At 42.3% G+C, this 24,827-nt stretch overlaps 2 protein-coding genes across 11 annotated transcripts; both read right to left on the bottom strand.

Moving 5' to 3' along the window:
- Positions 1–627: 627 nt before the first annotated feature.
- Positions 628–6,447, bottom strand: LOC133924180 (putative pentatricopeptide repeat-containing protein At5g37570). 10 transcript variants are annotated; one of them, XM_062369607.1, is made up of 5 exons: positions 3,629–6,447; positions 2,437–2,470; positions 2,209–2,332; positions 1,991–2,066; positions 628–1,504 (listed from the first exon to the last, which is right to left on the bottom strand). In XM_062369607.1, exon 1 carries the CDS (start codon positions 5,926–5,928, stop codon positions 4,006–4,008), a length of 1,923 nt encoding a protein of 640 aa, XP_062225591.1. In that variant the 5' UTR covers positions 5,929–6,447; the 3' UTR covers positions 628–1,504; positions 1,991–2,066; positions 2,209–2,332; positions 2,437–2,470; positions 3,629–4,005. The 10 variants fall into 10 exon arrangements, with proteins under 10 accessions (XP_062225591.1, XP_062225595.1, XP_062225594.1 ...); XM_062369611.1 differs by having other exon boundaries at positions 2,209–2,470; positions 3,629–3,723; positions 3,803–6,447; XM_062369610.1 differs by lacking the exon at positions 2,437–2,470 and having other exon boundaries at positions 3,629–3,723; positions 3,803–6,447.
- Positions 6,448–7,603: 1,156 nt separating this feature from the next.
- Positions 7,604–8,670, bottom strand: LOC133924182 (photosystem I subunit O-like). Its single transcript, XM_062369614.1, has 4 exons — positions 8,509–8,670; positions 8,290–8,374; positions 8,015–8,194; positions 7,604–7,913 (listed from the first exon to the last, which is right to left on the bottom strand). The coding sequence occupies exons 1-4, from the start codon at positions 8,579–8,581 to the stop codon at positions 7,817–7,819; spliced, it is 435 nt and encodes a 144-aa protein (XP_062225598.1). The 5' UTR covers positions 8,582–8,670; the 3' UTR covers positions 7,604–7,816.
- Positions 8,671–24,827: the final 16,157 nt, after the last annotated feature.

Raw genomic sequence — 24,827 nt, 5'->3', positions numbered from 1 at the left:
TATATATTATTTATGTTAAAAGAAAAGTAAAATAAAAACAAAAAACATAATAGCAAAATTGACCCAGGTCATCCACCCGGATGAATCGGGATCGTGTTCCGCGTTGCTAATTTATCGTCCCAAGAGGTATACCCCTTTCGTATCACATTTTTGTTAGATGTCAACCCGCGATCCCATTCCTCAACCTGATCGATCCAAATTTCTGATGACTATGGATTGGTGCATGTAACTCAATACATAAGTCATAACTGTTGTCTCAAATATCATAAATTAAAACAAATGTCGTACAGCCAATCATGGTCTGGTTTAGTTATTAAATATGTGGAGTTATACTCTGGAAAGCTCATTTTATAGCTACATCAAATCCATATCATTTTACAAGCTATCACGTCTCACAACAAAAATCTGCTATGTTAATGACTTACACATATATGTACATGTCGCATCCTAGTTGTATAGTCTAATTACCATGATTAACATGGCCTTAATAAGTCAGAAAACTACTATCAGCTCCGACATTTCTCCATCGTATGATGTTGGACCACAAAATCACACACAGGTACCCTGTATGCTGGTATGCAGATGAAAAGGCAAGAGGCACTATGAAAGGTGGTCCACTTGAACTCATAAAGAACCAATCCAACAACTTCTTTAAGGCTAGGATGAAAGGCCATAATTTAATCAATGTGCAACATGTTACTATTGTACTGATTCTGCAACTAACTATAACCAGAGGTATTTCAAATAGAAGCATCTGAAAACACCTTTCATCGAACTAAAAGATAAATAACATGTAAGCATTGATGGCAACTGTGTCACGTCCTTGGAGAAGTGACCTAATAGGATAGGTGTGAGAGATCTCTGGCCGATCCTTGGCCCGCTTCCTGCCCATGGTGGTGGTGAGGATGCCTGAAGGCGCCGGTTGCAGCAAGGAGGAGAGGAGCGGGAGGCAGGGACATGGAAAATAGATAGCAGGAGATGAGGAATAATTGTTCCAAAAGGGGTGCCAGCTGCTCTTTATATATAGAGCCCAGCCCTAAACAATTCCATCTAAACTTAACCTATTCAGACTATCTCAATCTCTAATCCAACTACAACTTCTTATTCTTTCTAAACCAAATATCTTTCCTAATCTGACTTTTCCAACTTCCAAATCTTTATTTATTTACCTCTAAAACATCCAAACTGACTTATCTCCTCAATCAGCCATCGCCATCTCCTACCCCGTTGGCGCCCCCTTTTCCTTTCTTTCTGCAGTAGGTAATCCCACACATAGCATCTCTCCCCTCCTTTGAAAACAACTCATCCTCGAGCTGAAATGCAGGATACCGCTGTTTGAAAGATGGAACATCTTCCCAAGTGGCTTGCTATCAGCCATGCCCGCCCAGCGAACCAGGACCTGCCACTCTACCCGGACAAAGCAGTTGCGCACCACCTGAGTTGGTGTCAGTATAGCGCGCCCATGGAGCATTGGAGGCAACTGTTTGTATAATCCTTGTGTGTGCTGTAGCAACAATGTACCGGTCATTGTAGGATTCAAATTCAACATCTAATCATTACAAGCCATAAGACAAGCTATTATATTAAAATTCAACAGATCACAAATTCACAATAGGATTCACATTTGATCTCTCTATATATTGTCTCTTACCTTGGATTTGTCAAGAAAATATATGCATGCTGCCTTCTTAAAATTATTTCTAAATTTATGCATAGCTGCAACAACCATAATGTTATGTATCAATTATCTAACTACTGCTTAGTAACACCTAGATATTTGCAGTAGCACATTGCAGATCATGCAAGCGCTATGAATAAATGCAACAGCAGATAAACCGTATTTCTCATTCTTGCCATGTTAATCATAAGAGGAAACCATGTGTTACATGTATAAATTGATGAGTAAAGACTATAGAAGCATGTGCCACACAGTATTATTGACTAGGCAACATTTCTCCACTTAAATCTTAAGGGTTAAGCTTAAAAGTACCTTCATATCAAATGCCAAACTTTGTATCTTGATCAGGGCCATATTTGTAAAATAGCATCCTGGTCTTTCACAGTACCTGTAAGGAACAAACACAAATACACCCATAAAAGCAATATTCTAGGTGCTGGTTGTGGTTGGCAAGTGTAACTAAATTCGGCAGTGAGCACCTTCAGGATTATATATTGAAGAGCATGCAAGTTCAAAAGCTCCAAACTTACACTACACAAACTTCTGAAGCTACATATTTCATTCAAATGCTGGAGATATTGTAGTTCAACACCAAATGAACCATGGTAACAAGGCTTGCCAATATCCCTAACTTGAGAGGCATCGGACAGCTCACTATAAAAAAAAGGAAGAAAAAAAGTCTTTCAATACAGACCAGGTAGAGCTTGAATAACTTGACAGAATTTAACATAGTGCAGTTCGAAGTTAAAATTCGGTACCATAACATGAAGAAAGGCTCCTCTTCCCAACAAACTTGACATTCAGTTAATGCAATACCATAAGACATTTAGAATGCAAGCAGACATAAGAGAAAATGCAAGAAGCTGTAAGAGAATTATATTAAGAATTTGGCAATAAAAGATACAACAGCTAACAGAAAGTTTCAAATGACCTGCTAACAAAAGGTGACTCTGTTAAGTATATATCTAGGCTCATATGTATTCTAGGCCTATGAGGTGGCCCATGAGGACTCTATATATCGAAGTCAACACTAATGGATGAATTATCCTCTTCTCTCCACAATTCAAGTCAAGGTAATATGGCATCAGGGCAAGGATTAGGGTTAGGGTTAGGTCTAGTCTAATCCACAAACCCACGATCCAAATTTTTCGTCACCTGCCGCTTGTCTTCAACACGGCCGTCGCCGCATGTCTCCGTTGGGCCCATCGCAGTCCTTCTCCATGAGCCCTGTCGCTGCCATCTTTTATGTGATAACACTGGCACCATATAGATTGCTAATGATCCTGTGAAGCATGAACTCACAAAGCATATTGATGTTGATGCTTCCTTTACTCAGTCTCATTGTCATTAGAAAACAATTGCTCTTCAATATATGCCATCAGAGTTGCAAGTTGCAGACTTCTTCAACAAAGCCCAAACTCAAACGCATCGTCGGCCACATTTGCTCAAACTCAATGTTTTTTAACCTCCTATACCACCTTGAGTTTGAGGTGGGTGTTAAGTATATATCTAGGCCCATATGTATTCTAGGCCCATGAGGTGGCCCATGAGGACTCTATATATTGAAGTCAAGACTAATGGATGAATTATCTTCTCTCCACAATTCAAGGTAACAGACTAAACTTTTTTTCCTCGATACTTCTCCTGAGAGTTCAAATATTACAATTTCTTCTGTAATTTACAGTGTGTTCCCTTTCTGAGATATAAGAAATGATTATTTCGGTTAGTCAAACAGTTTTAGCTTTACTCTACATTGTTATCACAGATCATAATTACTACCTCAAGGAAAGCAAAACCTGCAATCCTCAGGCATAGCACCAAACTATTGTACTAACTGCTAGAAATAATGTAAAAACAGAATCACTAGTTAACTGATAATACTGCTCTTTAACATACGCCAGTTCATGTGGATTATCAGTTTATAACTCAAAAGTAGGAGGGAGCGCTCACATGACGTCATCTCATCACTCATCAGAAGTGGCAGCACCGCAGCAGCAGCAGCACTGGATGACATCTCACCAGCCGCCAAAGAAACCTCTCAAGCTCTGACAAGGTGGCATTAGCAGAAAATCGTCCAAGATTATGCGAAGAGAAGTGTCGAACTCAGTCCAGATGGTCTCCTACCTCTTATTAACCCAACAGCCTGTTGACCAGCGTGCTGTATATATCACGATGCACTGAACTTCTACTGTTCTCATAACCATTGTGACTCAAAAGTGCAGAGCACAGAGGTCTCTTTTCTTGGTCCAGAACTTATGCCTCCTCAAGGTTTCAATAGGGCAAAGTAACACAAGACAAGATATAAAAAAATTCTGGTCAGCGGTGATTCACTGCAAAACCAGGGTACGGCCTACTATTTTCGTTATCCCCTTTTCAGTCATTTCAGCCCTAATTTCAGAAACATCTCCCCACCTGTCAATGTTAGCATAAATATTTGATAGGGAGACATAATTTCCAGCATTATCCGGTTCAATTTCAAAAAGCTTCTTTGCTGCGATTTTTCCTAGCTCAATATCACATTGAAGCTTGCATCCACTCAACAGTGCACCCCATGCCCCAGGATGAGGTTTCCCGGGCATTAACTTGATAAGCTCATATGCAGCTTTTAGCATCCCACAACGTCCGAGAAGACTGACAAGGCAAGCGTAGTGGTCCCCAGATGGCACGATCAAGTACGCATTCTTCATCATGTCAAAGTACTTCTTCCCTTCTTCTACTAGGCCAGCATGACTGCAAGCTGTCAAAACAACTGTGAACACAGCACTATCAGGGCAGAGGCCCTCCAAAAGCATATCAGAGAAAAGCTCAACAGCCTTGTTAGCTGAACCATGGAGGCAATGACCTTGCATCATTGAACAATATGAAAACACATCTCGAACTGGCATAGACTCAAACAAAACAGTAGCCCTCTCCAAGTTCCCGCACTTAGCGTACATGTTTACAAGGCCAGCCAACACATGGGCATTGTTCATATCTATCGAGTACTTTGCGATGTAATCTTCAATCCATCTTGTCAACATGATATTACCTATTTGGGAGCATGCTGACATCAGACCAACAATAACAAGCTCGTCTGGGTGTATGCCTTGCTCTTGGAACTCATTAAAAATCTTCAAAGCCTCTCCAGGGTAACCATTCTGCGCATAACCTGATATCATCACTGACCATGAGAACACATCCCGGTCCTCTAACTTATCAAACAACAACCCTGCGGCTTCCATGTTCCCTGCCTTTGCATACCCACCAATCAACGATGTGTATGCTATGGCCGTTCTCTCAGGCATTTCATCAAACAGCCTCCTTGCGCCCTCCAAGTCCCCACACTTCACATACCCATCAACCATCGCATTCCAGTGCACCACGTTCCGGTGAGGCATTCGATCGAACAGCACTCTGGCGGCCACAATGTCACCAGTGTTGACATACGCCACAATGATGGCGGTCCAGGAAACCTCACTGGGGATGTCAATTAAATCAAACAGCGATCGGGCCGCGCTGGCGGCGCCACACCTCCCGTAGAACTGGATGAGCGCCGTGCGGACGAAGAGGTCGCTGTCAACACCGAGGCGGATGGCGGCGGCGTGCAGGGCGGCTCCCGCCGGGAGGCAGGAGACGCGAGCGCACGCGCGGAGGAGGGAAGGGAATGAGAAGGAGTCGGGGCGCGCGGCGTGTCGGAGGAGGTTGAACTCCGCGAGTGCGGCGTGGAGCGGAGCGTGGCGGGAGAGGGATGCGAGCACAGAGTTGCGGAGGTCGAGCGGGGCGGGGTGGGAGTCGGGGAGCGCGGCAAGGACGGAGGCGGCGACGGAAGGGGAGGCGAGGGTGTCGCAGGCGGCGGCGAAGCGAGCGAGGAGGGCGTGGTGGTTGTGGAGGCCGAGGCGGATGATGCGGGCATGGAGCTGGGCAAGGCAGCGCGCGGCGCGGCAGCGGCCGAGGAGGGTGGCGATCGGAGGGGATGTCCGGGCAGCGGCGGTGGTGAAGCGGGCGAGGAGGGCCTGGTGGTTATGGAGGCCGAGGCGGACGATGCGGGCGTGGATCTGGGCGAGGCAGCGCGCGGTGCGGCAGCGGCCGAGGATAGTACCGACTGGAAGGGATGGCCGGCCGGCGGTGGCGAAGCGGGCGAGGAGGGCTTGGTCGTTGTGAAGGCCGAGGCGGACGATGTGGGCGTGGACCTGGGAGAGGCAGCGCGCGGTGCGGCAGCGGCCGATGAGGGTGGCGACCGGAGGGGATGGCAAGCCGGCGGTGGGGTTCATGCGGCCGCCGCGGCGAGTCGGGAACCGAGTGGTGGCATTTGGGGCTGTTTGTTCAGCCAAAAATTGGCTACATCTAAAAAAAAATTGGCTTCTATTTAGTTCAAAAGTCTAAAAGTTCGAAAATTTTGATTGGTCAAATTTTTTCTATAGCGACCATCCTATCTTTTACCTGTCACAATTTTAGCTTGATCTAAAATAAACACCACTTAGCATAACTAAATTTTAGCATGATCTTAATTTTAATATGATCATATTTTAACTCGACTTTCTGGGCATGAGAAACAAGAGCTCAAGTGCAGTTTTGGTGGTAGTTGGGCCTGCTCGGTGCTTGGTGTAAACTTAGAAAAAATTGTTCTTTTTATTGTGAAACTTTCAGGAAATTCAGTTAAAAGTTCTACTTTCCAAAATGCTTCCATTTAAACGGGTTTGTTAAACCTTAATTTTCTAAAAAGTTTTAAAATAGCAGCATATTTCTAACATTTTGATCATCTTGTTATTCGAGTTTAATTTATATACGGCCGTTCTCCTCCGTAGCACCACCACTAAATTATAATTATATTTTTATCTTATCTAAAGCTCTAACGAAAGGAGAGGTAATGTGGTGAGGCAGTGGTGACACCACTAACCGAGATTAGATTAGAGGAGGAAAGAAAAGGATGACGGTGGCTAGGGTCGTCACCGGATATGGGGAAGAAAGTAGAGCTAGGTAGAGTCAGGTGAAGATCGCAACGGTGGATTACTCCTAGATGTTCACAACGATAATTGGAAGTGAGTGCGGCAGGCTCGTTAGTCATAGGAGGTTGTGCTAGGATGAGACATTTTTAGACAACTAAAAAATAAATCTTCCCTTTCTACGAGCCGGAATTCCCGGCATATCCAAGTGATTAGACCCTTTTCTTCATCCAAGTAAGGTATGAGTTTCATGGGCAATAACACTAACGTAATTGCATTGTTTTGTGTCGATAGTATAAAGCAATCCGTTTATCAACTAATATTCATGCTTTTTCTCTAGAAGATCACAGTTACTTTTGAATCATTGCAAATAAGTTTTTCAAAACAACAGAATGAGCTCTGTCGATCAATTAAGAAGAAAATAATTACATAACAACAACAAACAACGTGGGAGGGGAGGTAGCGAACACTGTTCCTTGAAAGCTGGTATCACAAATAAGTTACAAAAAAGATCCACAAATGTACTTATTTGTTGGGAAAATATGTGGTGGAAACTCATGACTACTATGTGAAAACATGGAAACCACTTAAAAACATATATATAAGTTTTCAAAAAAAATCCCCAAAAAACTACCATATGTAGAGAAAGTGACTTTACGAACCACGTAAATTTTCAAAATTAAACGTGATGGTCATCACATGAATCCCACACCGGATGGCACTACATTTTCGTGGTACATGCTTCATGCTATCAAATATAGGGGAAATGTTCCAGCTCCCCTTGTCCGTTGTAACATCAAAATTAATTCCTTTCGTGAATTGTGTAACAAGCACCAGTTATTGACTTTTTCTGGGTTGTAGAAAATCCACGTATCACTTGTACCACACACTTTCCAATTCGAAATCTCCCTGAACGTTTCCTCGATTTTGTTGCATAATTTAATTTCGAAAAAAATATCACTCACCAGGCAGCAAATTAATTAAGCTAGCTAGACTCATCAAATAAAAGCCAAGGGTGCAGGGGATAGAATTACATTAAGCTCGTAAAATAGTAGCATCACACGGACGACCAAATCAGAGCCCTATACAAAGCATGCATGGCTCGTTGCGGCGTCACACGCACGCACGCACTTGATGAGCTTATATAATCGCTTCTGCACTTTTCTTGAGCTTTTGAATCCGCAAGTAAAACCGACGTGGCACTATTCCAACAGCTTCACTTCTCGAAGTAGTCCTCGGTCCTGCCCTTGAAACCGATCTGACCGAAGGTGAGCACGATGAACAGCCCCAGGTGCCAGGTCACCAGCCACAGCCTGCAACGAGTTCGTCCCTCGGTTCAAAACTGATGTGGAAAACAGCAAGCAGCAGCGCACTGCAATGCATTCATGCACGGGCTTGGTGAGCAAGCTCTCACCAGAACTGGGAGTCGACAGCGGGGGGCGTGGGAAAGTGAGCGAGCTCCTGGCCGATGCTGGAGAAGAAGAGCCCCGTCAGGCTGTTGCCGTTGATCGCCGGGACGCTGGACGGCCCGATCCACCCGATGAGGCCGAACCCGATCACGCTCAGGTCCCTCCGCAGCCAGTCCCGGGGGAACCTGGAGCATTATTTCACGCAAGAAACCGCCGTGATCAGCGACAACTCAAGCAAGAAACCATCGTGTCAAACGCGGCCAGCTTGCTAGGCACTCACGCCATGCAGGTGATCCTGCCGTTCCTCTCCAGGTTCCTCGCCATCAGGGGGTTCCTCGCCGACACCCGACCGCCCCTCGTGAAACCTGAAAGGATCGAGCATTTCAAGACGGAGACATCGTCAACCACAGTTCGATCTCCACCTACATGTAATGGCGCGCGAAATGGCAGTTTGTTCCTGTGCCGCTGCAAGGGGGGAGCAGAAATTAAAGATACGTACTGGTGGAGAAGGCCGGCCGGCCGGCCAGCGCGGCGCCGGCGAGGCCAGAGACGGTGGAGGCGGCGGCGGCCATGTCTGTCAGCGCCGTTGCAGTGCGCGCGATCCGTCTGTGGTGTGCTGCACGGGGTAGCCCCTTATTTTGTGGTGGGACGGCACGGGACGGACAGGGACGTGCGCTGGTGTGGACTCGAGAGGAGAAGATGAGACGGCGCGGATTGTTGTGGGGACTCGGGTGATGTGGATCACTTGCAGCGGATGGAATAGATTCATCGCCGGAGGAGCGGCCTATAGGGGTGCTCCACTTGGATATGTCCGGATAAGATACTATACTCGTGGAACTGGTCATGGGCCTTTGAATGTTACCATCATAATAATTAATTCTGTAACTACCTATGGCAGTTGTTTATTCGTCCATTGGAAAAGAATGTCTCTCCAGCAATATTTATTAAACATGTATATATTATACACATCACAATACAATAAAGACAATAGATTCATTCTAATCTCAAGTTTCAATCTTTACCTACAATTTCTACTCTAATAATGTAGTACCCCACGTTGGGTCGTTTCCAGCGTGGCAGCTCAATTTCCACTCGTAACGTGGCACAAGAACTTCAGTTTGGGCTCGGAAGCAATTGCTTTTTTGTAGGCCGGAATGTCCGGATGGCCTTATTGATGTTTGCTTGCAAGGGACGGGCCGTACTGGGCTGGGATGCAATTTTCGTCAGCCCGTGCAGAGACCGAACGGCGCGAACTCGTCGGTCCTACACTCGTTCGGAGCCCTGGCGCGCCCCGAGCCACCTCACCCGGCCGACTCGGTCGGTGTCTGAGAGGAACGGCAGGAGTTCACGGGAACGCACCGCACGCACCGAAACAAATCCGAGGAAAGCAGACGAGGAGGCATCCGCCCAGATGGACGTGGAGGAGGAGGCTGGCCTGGAGGCTGGAGGACACGGTGGACGTGATGTCGTTGTTCGACGGCCCACCGGTGGCGCCGCGGCTCGCGCCGGCAGGGGAGCAAGCGGAAGGAGACGACGCAGGCGCCGAGGATGATCATGCGCGACGCGATCGCCGCGAGGGACGGGTTCCTCCGGGCGCGCGGAAGACGACACATGTGTCGATCGAGATCGCGTGATGAACTAGCAGCTAGCTAATATACTTACTGCCTGTGCTATACTATCTTTGTTTACCAAATTCATTCTGCGCTATCAAGAATTACGTTTCGGTGATCCTTTGAGCATGAATGCGTGATGTCACAGTGCTCATGTGAGAGAATCAATCGCGGCCGGTGTTTTTTTTTCTCTAACTACAAACACATAGGAGGAAGAGTTCAACTGAAACTCTGAGCCGACCGACACTCAACCATGACTTCTTCATAGCACTGTACTCGCAGCCGATGGCACTCAGAGTGGCACAGGTTTTGTTCCAGACGCATCCATACCCGTGCACAGTTTCTTGCTGCGTACAGTACAGGTACAGCTCTTGGTGAGAGAAAACTAGGGGCCAATCAAGAAGAGCAGAGCTCAGTGTTTGAATTGAATAAATCCTTTAATTATAAAAAAGGGACGCTGTCTGCACTTGAACTTCTTCTGTCAAATAATTTTTTTTTTAAACAAACTCCTGAATGAGTTCACAACGGCTGCACTTACGCTTGCATCCAATGCTATTTTCCATCCAATTCATCTATATTCCATTCTCACGGAAACGACAAGGACTTGAGTTTACTCAGAATGGAGGTATCCGACTTGAGCTTCTACTGTTGCACCAAACACTCGCCTTACAGGACAACAGAGAGATGACCCGTCGTCAAACTCAATCCAGATCCAGTCCAAAAGCCACGGTACAATGTCGGACCTAGAGCGAGAGAGCAGTACGAAGATGGAGATGTGAACCAGTTTCTGAACAGATTTTCAACCAGATACGTCCAGTTCCAGAGCCGCACAAAGAGAACGCACGCCCGTGATCGAGAGAATCTAGGCAACTTGCTCAGTGATTGAATGTACGCAATCAACAGGTCTTGAGTCGCAGAAGAAAAGAAAAGAAAATGACAGAAAGGGAAAAACAAGGAAGAGAAGGGACTGACAGTTTAGGCTTAGGTTAGGAATTGAGATCATAAGCTTTGGGGAGGCGTCAAAAGCTCTGTCTAACTCAGCTAGTACGCTAATTCACTGAACGAAATTGAATGGAGGCTGTTGGGGGCGGCTAAGGAGAGGCTGAAAGTGCACAAATGTGATTAATCCAAGACTCCAACTGCTCTTTTTTTTTTCCTTTAGCATTTCTGAAGCTTTCCACTTAGAATGTCGTAGCAGACGTAGCTCCTTGGCCTAAGCTTAACAGTTTCCTACAGGTACATGCACGAGTCGCAATAAGCGGCATTTTCTTGTTCTACTGAGAGTTCTAGGTGCAAGAGAGATGCATGCATGAGAAAAAAGGTAAAAAGGAACCGTTGAATGTGTCATTGAACTGGAGAAACTGGGGGTGCTTCTTTTTTAGACGGCGCCTCAGGAAAACCGCAGCGCGAGAACATTAACATTATAGGAGAAGCTGCAGATTACAGTTACGAACTGGCTAAAAGCGCCAGTAACAAGATCCCAGCTGAAACTGCAAACAACACCAAGACGCACCAATCTGCATAAATCAGGAAACTAGAAGAAACTAGACCAAAATGGGTTCAGAGCGACCAAAGAACTGGAGATGCTTCTCCAAGCCGTGCATATGTAACAAAAAATGCTGAAATGCTTCTCCAAGTAAACCCCCCCCCCCCCCTTTTTAAGGACAGAATACCCTAGAAAATGATGAAATTTCTGTGTGTAACAAAAAAAAACTTTTAAGATGGCCACTACGTTCTCCAAGCTGTGCATATGTATCCAGTAATTCTTTAGCTCAAATGCTTCTAACAGCTATTACAAAGTCCTATAAGACTAGCAAAATCACTAGTACTCCGTAACTGGGTACTGTATTACAAACAATGTGCAATAATAGATGTTGTTCGTGCATATAGCAACGCGCGTATAAATAAAAGAACGCATCGTCAAATACTCTATGTAGATAGTCATGGGGACAATGTATCCCTGAATGGAGTAAAGTGGTTCTTGAAGAGTTTGGGCCCCAAAGCCTGATGCAAGATCAGGGAACCCATGATGGTCGGCCAGGGCTTCAGAAACCTAAAAGACAACAGTATTGTAACACCTAGATAAGGATGCTCTCAGATACCCACTCTATTTTTTTTGCAGAAAGGGTGACTTTCATTGATCAAGAGTAGCATATACATATTGCATACAGGAACCTAGGTCAAAGAAAATACCGAGAAAACAACACAAATCCTAACGCTATCACCCAAACTTTATCTCCAATCCACCATCGCCGATCCTGGCCGAAGGAACCGAAGCCACACTCTGCACCGACGAAGAAGAGTCATAACAAGCCAATAGATATTTCATAGCCATCACCAACAACATCTCGCAACTAAGATGCATTGAGCCCGATGAATGCTCTGGGCAATCTCGCCGGCTAAAAAGGAACCCGACACTGTCGAACAAGTTGGCAGCCCGGAAAGGAGACCCTGCGTCTCCGACGAGGCCGTTGTCGACCCAGACAAGCATCACACAAACATACATATACCACTTGCAATAGCTCACCACAACAGCAGCAGGCAAAGCCGCCCAGACTCCCATTACAGCAGACAAAAGCTCCATCTGTAACACCAAAAGATGGCACAAATGAAAGAGGCCACCAACGACGAAATCGGTGACGTGAACGGCGACCTTCTCTGTGAGGAACCGTCCAAATAATATTCTAATTAATCATCAAGACAATCATTTACTTAATCACAACCACGATGATTAACCTTTCACCATCCTGTAGTCCCGGCATTTTTTTTTTGGCTAAGATCGGGACACATACCTTTTTAACATATAGCATCACAACAAAGCTTAAGAAAGAGCAAATAATTAAATTCTATTACAAGTTCTTAAGCATTCAACCATTTACAATAATTAAAAAAGATTAAAGAAACTACATAGCGGAAAAATAACACCTATCAACACAAAAAGCTAGGTGAAGCCATATGCCCTTAGACTCCACCTAAAAGCACGCCACATAAGTAGTTTTGAAAGGATAATAATATCGTCTAGAGGGGGGTGAATAGCGATTTTACAAAAATCCATCCTCTTTTTACTATTGGCCAAACTTGCAGCGAAAAATAAATTAACGAATTTTTTACAAGTAAAAAACGTAAAAATGATAGACTCAATTAGTGCACAATCATCTAAATAAGTTTGGAGGTTACAATCTTAGGGTGACAAAGATTATTCAAAATTAGCAAAAGATATGCAAGAAACTCTAGTTGAAAATCCGAAAACACTGTTCATTGAATACTCTGGGTTCATATCTGATTGTACAGTACCCAAAGTTTCTGGGTTAAATCTAGAACCTCCGGGTTCAGCAGAGAATGAAGTCAAAATTGAAATTAAAGGACACCTAAGGAGTTTTAGCTCAAACTGAATAAAGTCATGTGTTCCAAATGATGACTCCAAACACAAAGCAATGGTGGCGTGAGAACAGCCTGGTGAAGTGCCAGCAGATCCGTGGATAGGAGCATGGGCGGATTCGACCGGAGGTGGCATAGTTGAGGCGGCGGCTGGGAGGAGGCCACAGGCAAAAGCAACCAGGAGGAGGCGGAGCACGGGCGGATATGGCCGGCAACGGTGCAGTGAAGGCGGTAACAGGGAGGAGGTGAGGCGGCCACAGGCGGAAGCAGAAAAGAGCCGGCGGGAGAGATAGGTCGATGAAAGAAAAAAAAAATATAGGTTTTAGGATGAGTTGCGTCACCTGGAGAAAACCAAGCTCTAATACCATTTTAGAGATAGCAACTTGTATTATATGGTGGTCATATGCCAATAAATATACATGTACATATGAGTAATATGAAAAGAACCCTTTATAACACGGGGATATTACACAGATGCAATATATATCTAAAAGGACAATGATGTAGCCTAGAGGGGGTGAATAGGTATTTTTATAAAATTTGCCTCCTTTTACCGTTTGTCTAAACTTATAGCGAAAAATAAACTAACGGATTTTTCATAAGTAAAAAACCTAAATATGCTAGAATCAACTAGTGCACAATCACCTTAAATAAGTGTAAAAGTTACAATCATAGGGTGACAAAGATTATTCAAAACTAGCAAAAGATATGCAAGAAAACTCTTGTTGAAAATCCTGAAAATATTGTTCACCGAATACTCCGGGTTGACCCAGAACCTCCAGGTTCAAAGGTGATTGTACAGTATCCGGAGTATTCAAGTTAAATCCGGAACTTCCGGGTTCAGCAGAGAAAGAACTCGAAACTGAAATTAAAGTACATCTAAAGAGTTCTAGCTCAAACCAAATGAAGTCATGTGTTCCAAGTAGATATATAGAGTACCTACAATCAATTTCACATGAACAAGTAGATCGAATAATATGCATAAATATTGAGCAAGAACACAAGAACAAGGAAACAAGAGAGTTGATACAAGATTTGTTTCTCGAAATTCGGACACCTCCTCTAGAGGTTCCTATATCTCCGTCGAGGGGCTCGATCACACTTGAGTCGGGTCTCTCAGCTCTTTTCCTCTCCGAGCTCGGTCACATTTGAGCTTGGCTTCCACTCTTGATTTCTTCACTAGCGGAGGCGAAATTGAAGTCTTCATAAACTTCCACGGCACACCACAACCTTAGGTGCTCGCCGATGAAGCCTAGCAACCTAGGAGCTCTAAGCTCTAATTGTAACAAATGCTTCGCGAACTTCTCACCGATGAACTCAAGTGCTCAAGAATAGAGTTTAGCTCATTTGCACTTAGTTTTTCAATCTTTCAACCTAACTCATTTTTCTTCTCAAATTACACACTAGATCAAAGTGTGAGAGAGTTCTTTTGGCTCTAAAGATGTTATTTTTCGTGCTCTTGCAGCAGCAACAAAGGATATGAGTGAGAGGGTATATATACTCAACCCCAAAAAACTAGCCGTTACATAATATTTTGTACTGACCTGGAGTATCCAGGTCAACCCGGAGACACTAGGTTGGCACTAAAACGCTTAACCGAAAACTCTGGCCGGAGCTCATCTCGGAGACTCTGGACAGAACATCGGAACCCGAAGTATCCGGGTGAAACACTTAGACCATAACAAACCACTTGACTCAGAGCTAAATTCGGAGACTCCGGCCTACCTAGAGTATCCGGGTCAGCCCAGAATGTCCGAGTTCAACACATCTGACCCTTTGAAAACAACGATAACTTTTGATCCTGAAGTCCGATTTCGATGATTTTGGACTCTACAGAAAGCTTATTCAAAGGGATACACATCCCAACTAAATTCATGACCTCAAATATATTTGATAAAACTAGAAACATTCTGAAACCTAATTCAGACACTTTCATACTTTTCGCACTGGGCTCCTTAAGCTAACTCTTACTTTGAGTTAGTTAAAAAACTCTTGAGTACTGAGACATGAAAAGTATCTCAACGTTACATACCTTTTAATAGTGCAACATACATATACTCAAATTCAAATGTAAAACTCGTTTGAACTAATTTGAGTCTTTGGATACTTTCAAGTACTGCTTTTTTTCTTTCAAACCTTGAGGGTTGCCAACTTCTATATAATCTTTACTTCATCTCTTATTGATTCTTCATATGATTAATGCGAGTCACCCATAGATTCTCATGGCTCCACATGGTCCATTAGCACAAAACTTTCACTCGCTCTTCACTATCGCCTTGATTCTTCGGCACCAAGTCATTTGCTTACTCTTTACTACTAGATAGTCCATCGCAGCCGAGTCTTGCTTATCCTTCACTGTCTTGCTATAGAAAATCATTTTGTATCCGACATCTTTAATAAATTCACTTTATCATATATGGAGTCCAATCTTGTTATTCACTCTTGCTATATGTGATTTCAATTCAACTTATGTCTTCTTATGGATCCTAACCCTAACTCACTCTCAAGCACAAAGCACATAGATTAGTACATAAAATTCTATTGACAATGGCATACCTTTAATTACTTGATCTTCACAAGTAACTTAGCCTTCATTCTTCAAACTTCTTCTTCTTCTTCTTAGGAACATTATTAAGATCTCAATGACTTTGATGCAATTCATTGAACTCATGATATTTCTCAATAAATCCATACTTCATTTCTTATGCATCTCCTATGGAATAATCTAATAACAATTCTTAATATCATTGTTAGCCCATATGTATTATTACCACTTACCTGAGCATCACCTAGAGCTCATTGATCTTGATGCATATCTCTCCTGTATGCATCACCGATGGAACATTCTACTAACAATTCTCAACAATGTAGTTAATCCATAGGTATTGTCACTAATTAACAAAACCAAACACATAAGGGTTAGATGCACTTTCAATCTCCTCCATTTTAGTAATTGATGATAATCTCGCTCGATGATTATATTTGACAAAAATTTAAAGTTCTAAGTATATATTTAATCCGAAGATAAATGTATACAAAGAACAAGTTTTGGAAACATCAAACATCACAAAGACATTTGAGGTTGCCAAAAATAGCTTCACTAACATCAAACACCACAAATGTTTTTATGTTAATAAAAACCAATATGTATATATTAAACTCCCCCACAATCTATTCATGTGTGAATAAATCTTGAATATCGTTGTATATATAGTCTATCTCAAATTTTGGACAGAGTTTCCTTTATACATATCAAGCAAGCATGATAGAGTGTGTATGAAGATGAATACGCTCATGCAAAGCAAAACATTTCAACAACAAAAGAGTTGCATGATTTTACTTTTAAAACTCCCCCAATTAACATTCTCTTTACAAACAAAATATCTATTACAAATTTTTCCTCATGAGAAATAATTCTCCCACATAAGCAAAGTTCTCTTTCAAAATACAACATCTAGTCCAAATTCTCCCCCAATTGATACCAATGCTAAAATAGAATCACTGAAACGAATTCTCCCCCGATTGAATCAAATTGGTAAGAATTATGGAGAACCTGCCAAAGAGAAATTTTCCTCCAAAGTGTATTAACTCTATCCCACAAAAGAAATCATCGAGAACTAGTGCAAGACCATATATAGTGTAAAGTCTTCATAAATATGTGAATTTCTAATAATTTAAGTTAAATCAAATACACTTATCCAATTATAAACTATGTGAGGAGAACAAGCTATACAGTAGATCAAAGTAGATAAAAAATATGTCAAATGAGATTTTAAAAGATGCCAATTGAAAAATATATCAAATGCAATAGCAAATATATCAATTAAAATTTTAAAAGATATCAATTGCATACCCGTAGAAAGAGATACCAATTGAAAAAGAGTGTCAATTGAAACAAATTCAATTGAAGGCAAGTCATGAATCCAAAATAAATATCCAAAGCACATCAATTGGATATCTCCAATAGAATGCACTTGTGTTTTAGATTAGGCTCCAAGTTGAACATAGAAAAATAGTTGACATTATAACGAATTTCTTGTTTATCACAAGGTGTCAATATCACATAAGCATATATGTCCAAAAGAGCAATTAAGGTGGACTAAAAACTTTAGACAAAAGATTTTGCAATTTTCATCAATATAACATATAAAAGCAACTAAGCATTTGATATGAAATCTTTTTCATATTTGGGATTGGATGAATCATAAACATGACTATAAATTCTCACAAAAATATTTACTTCAAATTGCTCATATTTTCAATAAAGAGGTTTTTAAGCACTCGTATGAAAAATAAATTTTCGTAAGTTATTTTCATGCTATGATGCAATCTAGCAATTGTGTAGATTGCATAAATTTAAAACAAATTATCGAGATAAGCATTGGATTGATGTAACAAATCATTGTACATCCTTGCTTAGTTTTGCTTTGATATAGTACTTTTTTTTATTCTAATTGAAGTTGAAGGAAATGGTCTTGTTTGTAGATACCATTTGAAAGATAATCTAATTGAAAGATAAATACCTTGTTCATGAAAATTCCAATGAAATAACCTTCTATTTGGAAGGGCATTCATTATGATTAATCCAAGCTTAGAATGTATGTCAATTGTACCTAAAACTAATGTAAGTACAATTTGGTTCTTAAACTAATTGGGTTCGAAAAGGTTAGTGAAACCTACCACATAGAGAAAACTCTCTAATCACCGGTGCATATTGATATAATATGGAAATGATAACAAATGAAGTTCATACCAATAGATCGATACCAATTGAAAATATACACCGAATAAAATTATATACTAATTAAAATCAAGTGAAAGCTCTATGCACCTTTTATACAATAAAAGTACTTGAGAGAGACTTACTCTAAATGTAGGATCAAACCAAATGAAGTATCCAAAGTTTTCGGGTTAAATTCGGAACCTCCGAGTTCAGCAGAGAATGAACTCAAAACTAAAATTAAAAGACGTCTAAGGAGTTCTAGCTCAAACCAAATGAAATCGTGTGTTCCAAATGTTGATTCTAAGTAGATTCACGGAGAACCTACAATCAATTTCATATGAGCAAGTACATCAAGCAATATGCATAAATATTGAGCAAGAACTTAAGAACAAGGAAACAAGAGAGAAAACACGTGATTTGTTTCCCGAAGTTCGGACACCTCCACTAGAGGTTCCTACGTCTCCGTTGAGGAGCTCGATCACACTTGAGCTGGGTCTCTCTCAACTATTTTCCTCTTCAAGCTCGGTCATACTTGAGCTTGGGTTTCCACTCTTGATTTCTTCCCTTCTGGAGGCGAAATCAAAGTCTTCACAAACTTCCCGCAGCACACCACAACCATGGGTACTCGTTGGCGATACCTAGCCGCCTAGGAGCTCAAAGCTCCAAGAGTAACAAACACGACGATAAACTTCTTCTCGATGAACTCGAGTGCTCAAGATGGGATTTAGCTCACTTGCACACAATCATTCAATCTCTCAACCCAACTCACTTTTCTCCTCAAATCACACACTAGATTGGAGTGAGAGAGAGAGTTCTTTTGGCTCTAGAAGGTTTTTCTTTCGTGGCCAAGCAACAACAAACAATGGTGGGGTGAGGGGTTATTTATACTCTTCCCCCAAAAACTAGCCGTTACACAATTTTTTTACTGATCTGGAGTCTCCAGGTCAACCCAAAGTCTTCAGGTTGACACTAGAATGTATAACTGAGAGCCCTAGCCAGAGTACAACTCGAAGGGTCCAGACAACTACCAGAACCCAGAGTCTCCGGGTCAACCCAAAATATCCGTGTGAAATTCTTAGTCCCAACAAACCACTTGACTCAGAGCTAAACCCAGAGACTTCGGCCAACCCAGAGTATCCGAGTCAATCCTGAATGTCTAAGTTCAGCACAGCTGACCCTCTGAAAACAACAATAACTTTTGATCCCGAAGTCCGATTTCGACGATTTTAGACTCATACAGAAAGCTTATTCAAATGGCTACACATATCAACTGAAATCATGACCTCAAACACATAGGACCAAACTAGGAAAACTCAAAACCTAATTTAGACACTTTCACACTTTTCGAACGGGATTCCTAAAGCGAACTATCACTTTTGATTGATTAGAAACTCTTGAGTAATGAGACATGACAAATAGCTCACGTTGCACCCTCTTAATAGTGTGGTATACCTATACTTAAATTCAAATGTAATACTCGTTTGAACCAATTTGAGCCTTTGAATACCTTCAAGAACCGCTTCTTTCTTTTAAACCTTGAGGATTGCCAACTTCTATATCGTATTTACTCCATCTCTTCTTGATTTTTCATGTGATTGATGTGAATCACCCATAACTTCCCATGGTCTCGCATGGTATTGGTGCAAACCCTTCACTAGCTCTTCACCATCGCTTTGGTCCTTCAGTGCCAAGCCATTTGCTTATCCTTCACCACTGATAGTCCACCACAGGCGAATCTTGCTTGCCCTTCACCGTCTAGCTATAGAAAACTATTTTGTATCCGACATATTTAATAAATTCACTTTATCATATATGGAATCCAATCTTGTTCTTCACTCTTGGTATATTGGATTTTAATTCAACTTATGCCTTCTTATATATTCTAACCCTAATTTACTCTTAAGCATAAAGCACACGGGTTAGTCCATAAAAGTCTATTGACAATGGCATACTTTTCGTTACTTGATCTCCACAAGTAACTTAGCATTCACACTTATTGTCAATCTTATATGAGCTTTTCTTTCTTCTTATGAGCATCACTAAGAGCTCATTGATCTTGATACATATATCTCCTTCATACATCACCTATGGAACAATTTGCTAACAAACTCAACAATATTGTTAGTCCACAGATATTGCCATTAATTATCAAAACCACATATAAAGGCTAAATGCACTTTCAAGTTTGGACTACTCATTCCTGCCACCTATATCGATAGGCGTGAAATTACCAAACACGAGCTCCTTCTCACCGGTAGAACCTAAAAGAGCAGCGTGAGTACGAAGGTACTCGCAAGACTTAATCATAATAGGTACATATAATAGCCTGACTCCAAAGAGAATGCATTAAGGTATTAGCAAGAAATCAACCATTTGGTTAAGTAAATTTTATAAGCGAAATGTAACTTAACATACACATTTGAGCTTCTATGCTTAATCAAAAGTACATTTCTACCATATAACAAACAACTTGAATATAAATGTAACTGGAACTATCTCATGTAATCAATAAATATTTCCAACCACTACTACAGAAAACCACATATGTAGCGCCCTATCAGTGCTAGTTCAACAGTAATCGGCACTGAAGATGTATCAATGCCGGTTATTAAACTCCCACGCGCGAATAACGACTGAGGAGTAAAGAACCGGTACTGATACAGTCTGTATCAATGCCAGTTCTAGACATGAACCAGCACTGATGTATCAGTGCCGGTTCTAGCTACGAACCGGTATTGAAGATTGCTACTGTTACAGCTCATTTTAAAAAATTCATAATTTTTTCACACGAAGTCGGATGGGGAAAAACTTTATATAAAAATTATAGCTCTCGATAAGATCTATAACTTTGTAGTTGAAACCTTTTAATTTAAAGTCATTTAAATACCCAAATAATTATAATAAAGTTGCAGCAGCGGTCGATGACAGCTCACATTAAAAAATTCATAACTTTTTCACACGAAGTCGGATGGAGAAAAATTTTATATGAAAATTGTAGAAATCGACGTGATGCACAGCTTTGTAGTTGATAACTTCTTCATTTGAGGTCATTTAGATGTCCAAATAGCTATTTAAATGTTTGGCCAGAAGATGTCAAAAGGATTTATTGTGCTACTATACTCATGAACGGATGATAGCTGAGATGGTTAGAGGGGTCACACGTAAGCACAGGCTATGAGGTCTTGAGTTCGAATCTTGGTTGCCGCATGAGAGTGAATATCGCGTGACTTGTGAATGTTGTGCGCGTTCGGGTGGGCACCCTCTGGTCGGGCGCCCCTGGTCGTGAATTTTTTTTAAGCTTTTTCGGCCCAAAAAATGTTGAATCAAGATCAAGACTATCAGTTCAGGTTGGTAGCTCCAACCGACACTGAAAATTACTATCAGTGCCGGTTACATACCCGACACTGATAGTCAGTGACTATTAGTGCCGAGTAATCAGTGTCAGTTCAAAACTCACCACTGATGACGATTTTGAACCAACACTGATGAGGGTTTTTGCAATAGTAAACCATCCCAATACACCATTCCATATCACAGATCTCCGAATTCGTAGACTCTACGACCGATGCAAATGGACAGAAGTATGCTCATGACTGAGAGCACAGCAATTCAAATTTTTTACATCCTGCAGGGGGTACTCCTTTACCTACACGACTCGAGGACCAAATGGCTTACATGTCCACACAGGCCCACATAAAGGGTACCAACCATTTGATCATGCATCGATAGGTGCGAGGGTCATCCAGAACTACTTTTAGAACAAATTGGATATCCCTACAAGCCCATTATGCCCACGACACCATCAACTCGCAGCCAAAAGATCACAGCTACAAAGGTATTCGTCTTATCATTCCCATATGTGACATGTAGTAAGTATGAAAAGTGATAAAGCCAACTACATTGACGGATGGTGCTTAAATGATGCGAGCGGTCTATGGCATCCGGGCTCCTCTCCCAAACTATACCGAGGAACTCCTCCGGTGCAGAAGATACCCATAGCAGCATCCACATCTCTCCTCATTCTCACGTCTTATACAATTCATATAATTGTCATTGTGTTTGTAAACAATAACTAAGCCCTAAGCTCGCGAACAATGGTTGAACCATTACTTGTCTTCTACCGATGACCTATGCATTGCTAAGCATTTTGAATAATTTGTAAGTTATACATTAACAATGGTATCAAAGCTACAAGGATATGGATAATCAACAACTCAAGGTAGAGGTAATGCAATTTATCAACATAGGTTATACCCATCTAAGCCCGACAATGGACTCACTACTCATGCAAACATACATAAAGTGTAATTTATCAAGTTATACAATACGAGATCTAAAGTAGTAGGTTGAGTATGCTTAGATGATTGTCTTGCTGCTATGGCGGTTGCTCCCGGTGCAACACTCATAGAACTCTGGTAGATTGGCATCGCCTTCACTCGCTTGGACCGTCGGCGTAACGCCCTCTAAACGAATCAAGACTGAATTACAAAAATAATCAAATGATGGAAAAGTGTGTATATGATGCATGCTTGAAAATTAATAGAGCATCGCGTTTCGAAAACATTTGCAAAAGGCCACCAAATGATTAGGGTTATGAAGTTTGAAAATCCGGATAAGATGACCTAAGTGCATATAGCTTTAAGTGGTTGGCGGTCAGACCAATGTTGAAGTGGCGGTCAGACCGCCAGTGTGCATAAGGTTTTGGACTCTAGCGATCAGATAGACGGTATGTTGGCGGTCAGACCGTCGTCTGACGATCAGAACGGCCCTATTAGTGGTCAGACCAGCCCTATTGGTGGTCAGACTGTGAGATCCTGCCAGCGCCACTTTACGGGGCCACCGGCGAAGGCTCCGACGAGGCATTCGATCATGAAGGGTACCAAAATACTATATCAGACTAGTGGAGTGCTTCTTAAGTGATTTGGACAACATTCACTGAGCTAAACTCAAAACACCCCATGGATAAGCCCTAGGCTATGTTGAACTTGGGTCCATACAACATGGGGATCGACTAGAGCTTGGGAATGACAGAAAAGGATAGGAGATGCCTCACCTTAGGATACGAAAGCTTTATATTAGAGGGGATCACTCCGGGGAAGCTCCAATTTGAAGATCGGGCTCTAGGGTGGTTTGGGACTTGAGGTAGATGAACTTGTGTGGAAACTTCACCGATGACGAGGGTGAAAGGGGTGAGATCGAGGAAGCCCTTCGGGAGCTTGAGGAAGTCCTCTCCGTCGATCTTTGATCGGCATGGATGTTGAGGTGGTCTCTCCCTCTCTCTTGGTGTGGGTGAAAGAATGAGTGAGAGAGAGTGTGAGAGAGTTAACCGACTTCCTAAGTGGAGCCTCTGTGCTGTGGCGGTCAGACCGCGGAAAGCCCACATGGCAAGCCTACGTGGATGTCCCCTGACGATCAGACCACGGGGAATCCCGGTCAGACCGTGAGAGCGGTCTTGTGCTGAAAATTTGATTCTATTCTTCTTCATCTTCAAGGCATTTAGGATTTTCCTAAAGGGCTCTAAACTATCTCTAAGTACTTTTGAAATATGTTTAAACTCAAGTTATCAAATGAATACATATAAACATAATGCCATGATGATTATGAATGCTTAATCACATGATTAGCGTTTTGAGACATGACATCCTCCAGCATGGTTGCGTAGACGAGCACGCCCATGGCCAGCACCCTCCACAATGATGCACCAGCAGCACATCACACGAAGAATGCCACGACGCTCTTGTAGAAGCCGCCTAAAGTGCTCCTCAAGGCCTCCACGACAGCCCCGCCAGGACCATGAACAAGCCCAGCAACTCGCCACCGGCATAGAGATAGCCTCACCCAGACAATGGCGCCATGCACGGAGGTCAGAACAAAACACGCACAAACTAATCCCTACACTAGAAGAGAACTAGCTATAAGACTACAAATGACTAGGGTCGACCCGCCTCCCTCTCGTCACCAGCGACGACACCGACCAGGGAGAGGGAAGGGGCTGGATCTGGCCAGAATAGAAGATCGCCTGCTTAGCCGCCTCTCTGCCCTATAGCATGGGGAAAGCTCAACTCTTATCAACTCTCACTTGGAACTCACTTGGATATGGCCGGAATCGAAGATACCCACTCTATTTTATGCAGCTCCTGAAGTAATGTGAAGATTCTTTTTATTGTGAGACAAATCTGAAACCAATAGAATGCTGAGAGTCTTTGACCACTTTGGCTTTAAAATCTCAAAATGAAGCGCAAAGATTAGTGAACAGAGGGTGCTTGCAATACCTTTGATGCTCAGGCGATATGGCGAGCACACGCGGAAGGGAAACAAAAATTCTTCACTTGGCTGGTCATTCGGAGTCGAATCCTAACAGCAGACAAGCTCTTGCGTAGAAACTGGCCGTGCAATCCAATTTATTTTTTGTGTGGCCAAGAGCAAGAAACAACGCTTCACATATGCCTCCAATGCAGCTACACAAAGGAGGTTTGGGGGAGCATGTCAGAGCTTGGATGCAAGACATGATCAGCATGCCAACTTTCCAAGGGCAATCCTTCCAGGACTGGTGGAATGACACTATGGCTCAGCTCGTGGTGCAGCAGCTAGCGAAGAACGACGGTGACAGTGATCATGCACATAATTTGGAACCTTTGGAAGGAGTGTCATATGCGTGGTTTGAGAATAAGACGTTGCCATCATTGCAAATCCTTAGGCTGGTCAAGGAGGAGATGAACAGGCACAAGCTGGGGTAGTACTAAGTGGAGTTCATCTAATTTCCTGTGTAAGCAAAACTTATGTAATGCTTGACTCTGTCCATAGGCAAAGAGTGGACATCAAACCCGTCGCCTATGGATATACATACTTATTTACCCGTCGGCCATTTAAAAAAAGCATTACATCAATAACAAGGTATGACATCTAGCAAAATGAACTCAACAAAATGACCGCAAGTCACATACTCACATATTTTAGCAGAACAGCAAGTTAACAATACTTCTAGAAGAATAGTAATACAAAAGTCACATACTGAGAAATTAAGTTGAAATATGTCTTGATTTGCATGTAATGAGTCATTGATAACATTAGATTTGAAATGATTTTGGTTAGTATGAGCTTGTTTAT

Source organism: Phragmites australis, chromosome 7, assembly GCF_958298935.1.
Source record: "Phragmites australis chromosome 7, lpPhrAust1.1, whole genome shotgun sequence".
In the NCBI taxonomy this organism is placed as follows: domain Eukaryota; kingdom Viridiplantae; phylum Streptophyta; class Magnoliopsida; order Poales; family Poaceae; genus Phragmites; species Phragmites australis.
The sequence above is the reverse complement of the archived record's forward strand: the minus strand, read 5'-3'. Positions and strand labels throughout refer to the sequence as shown.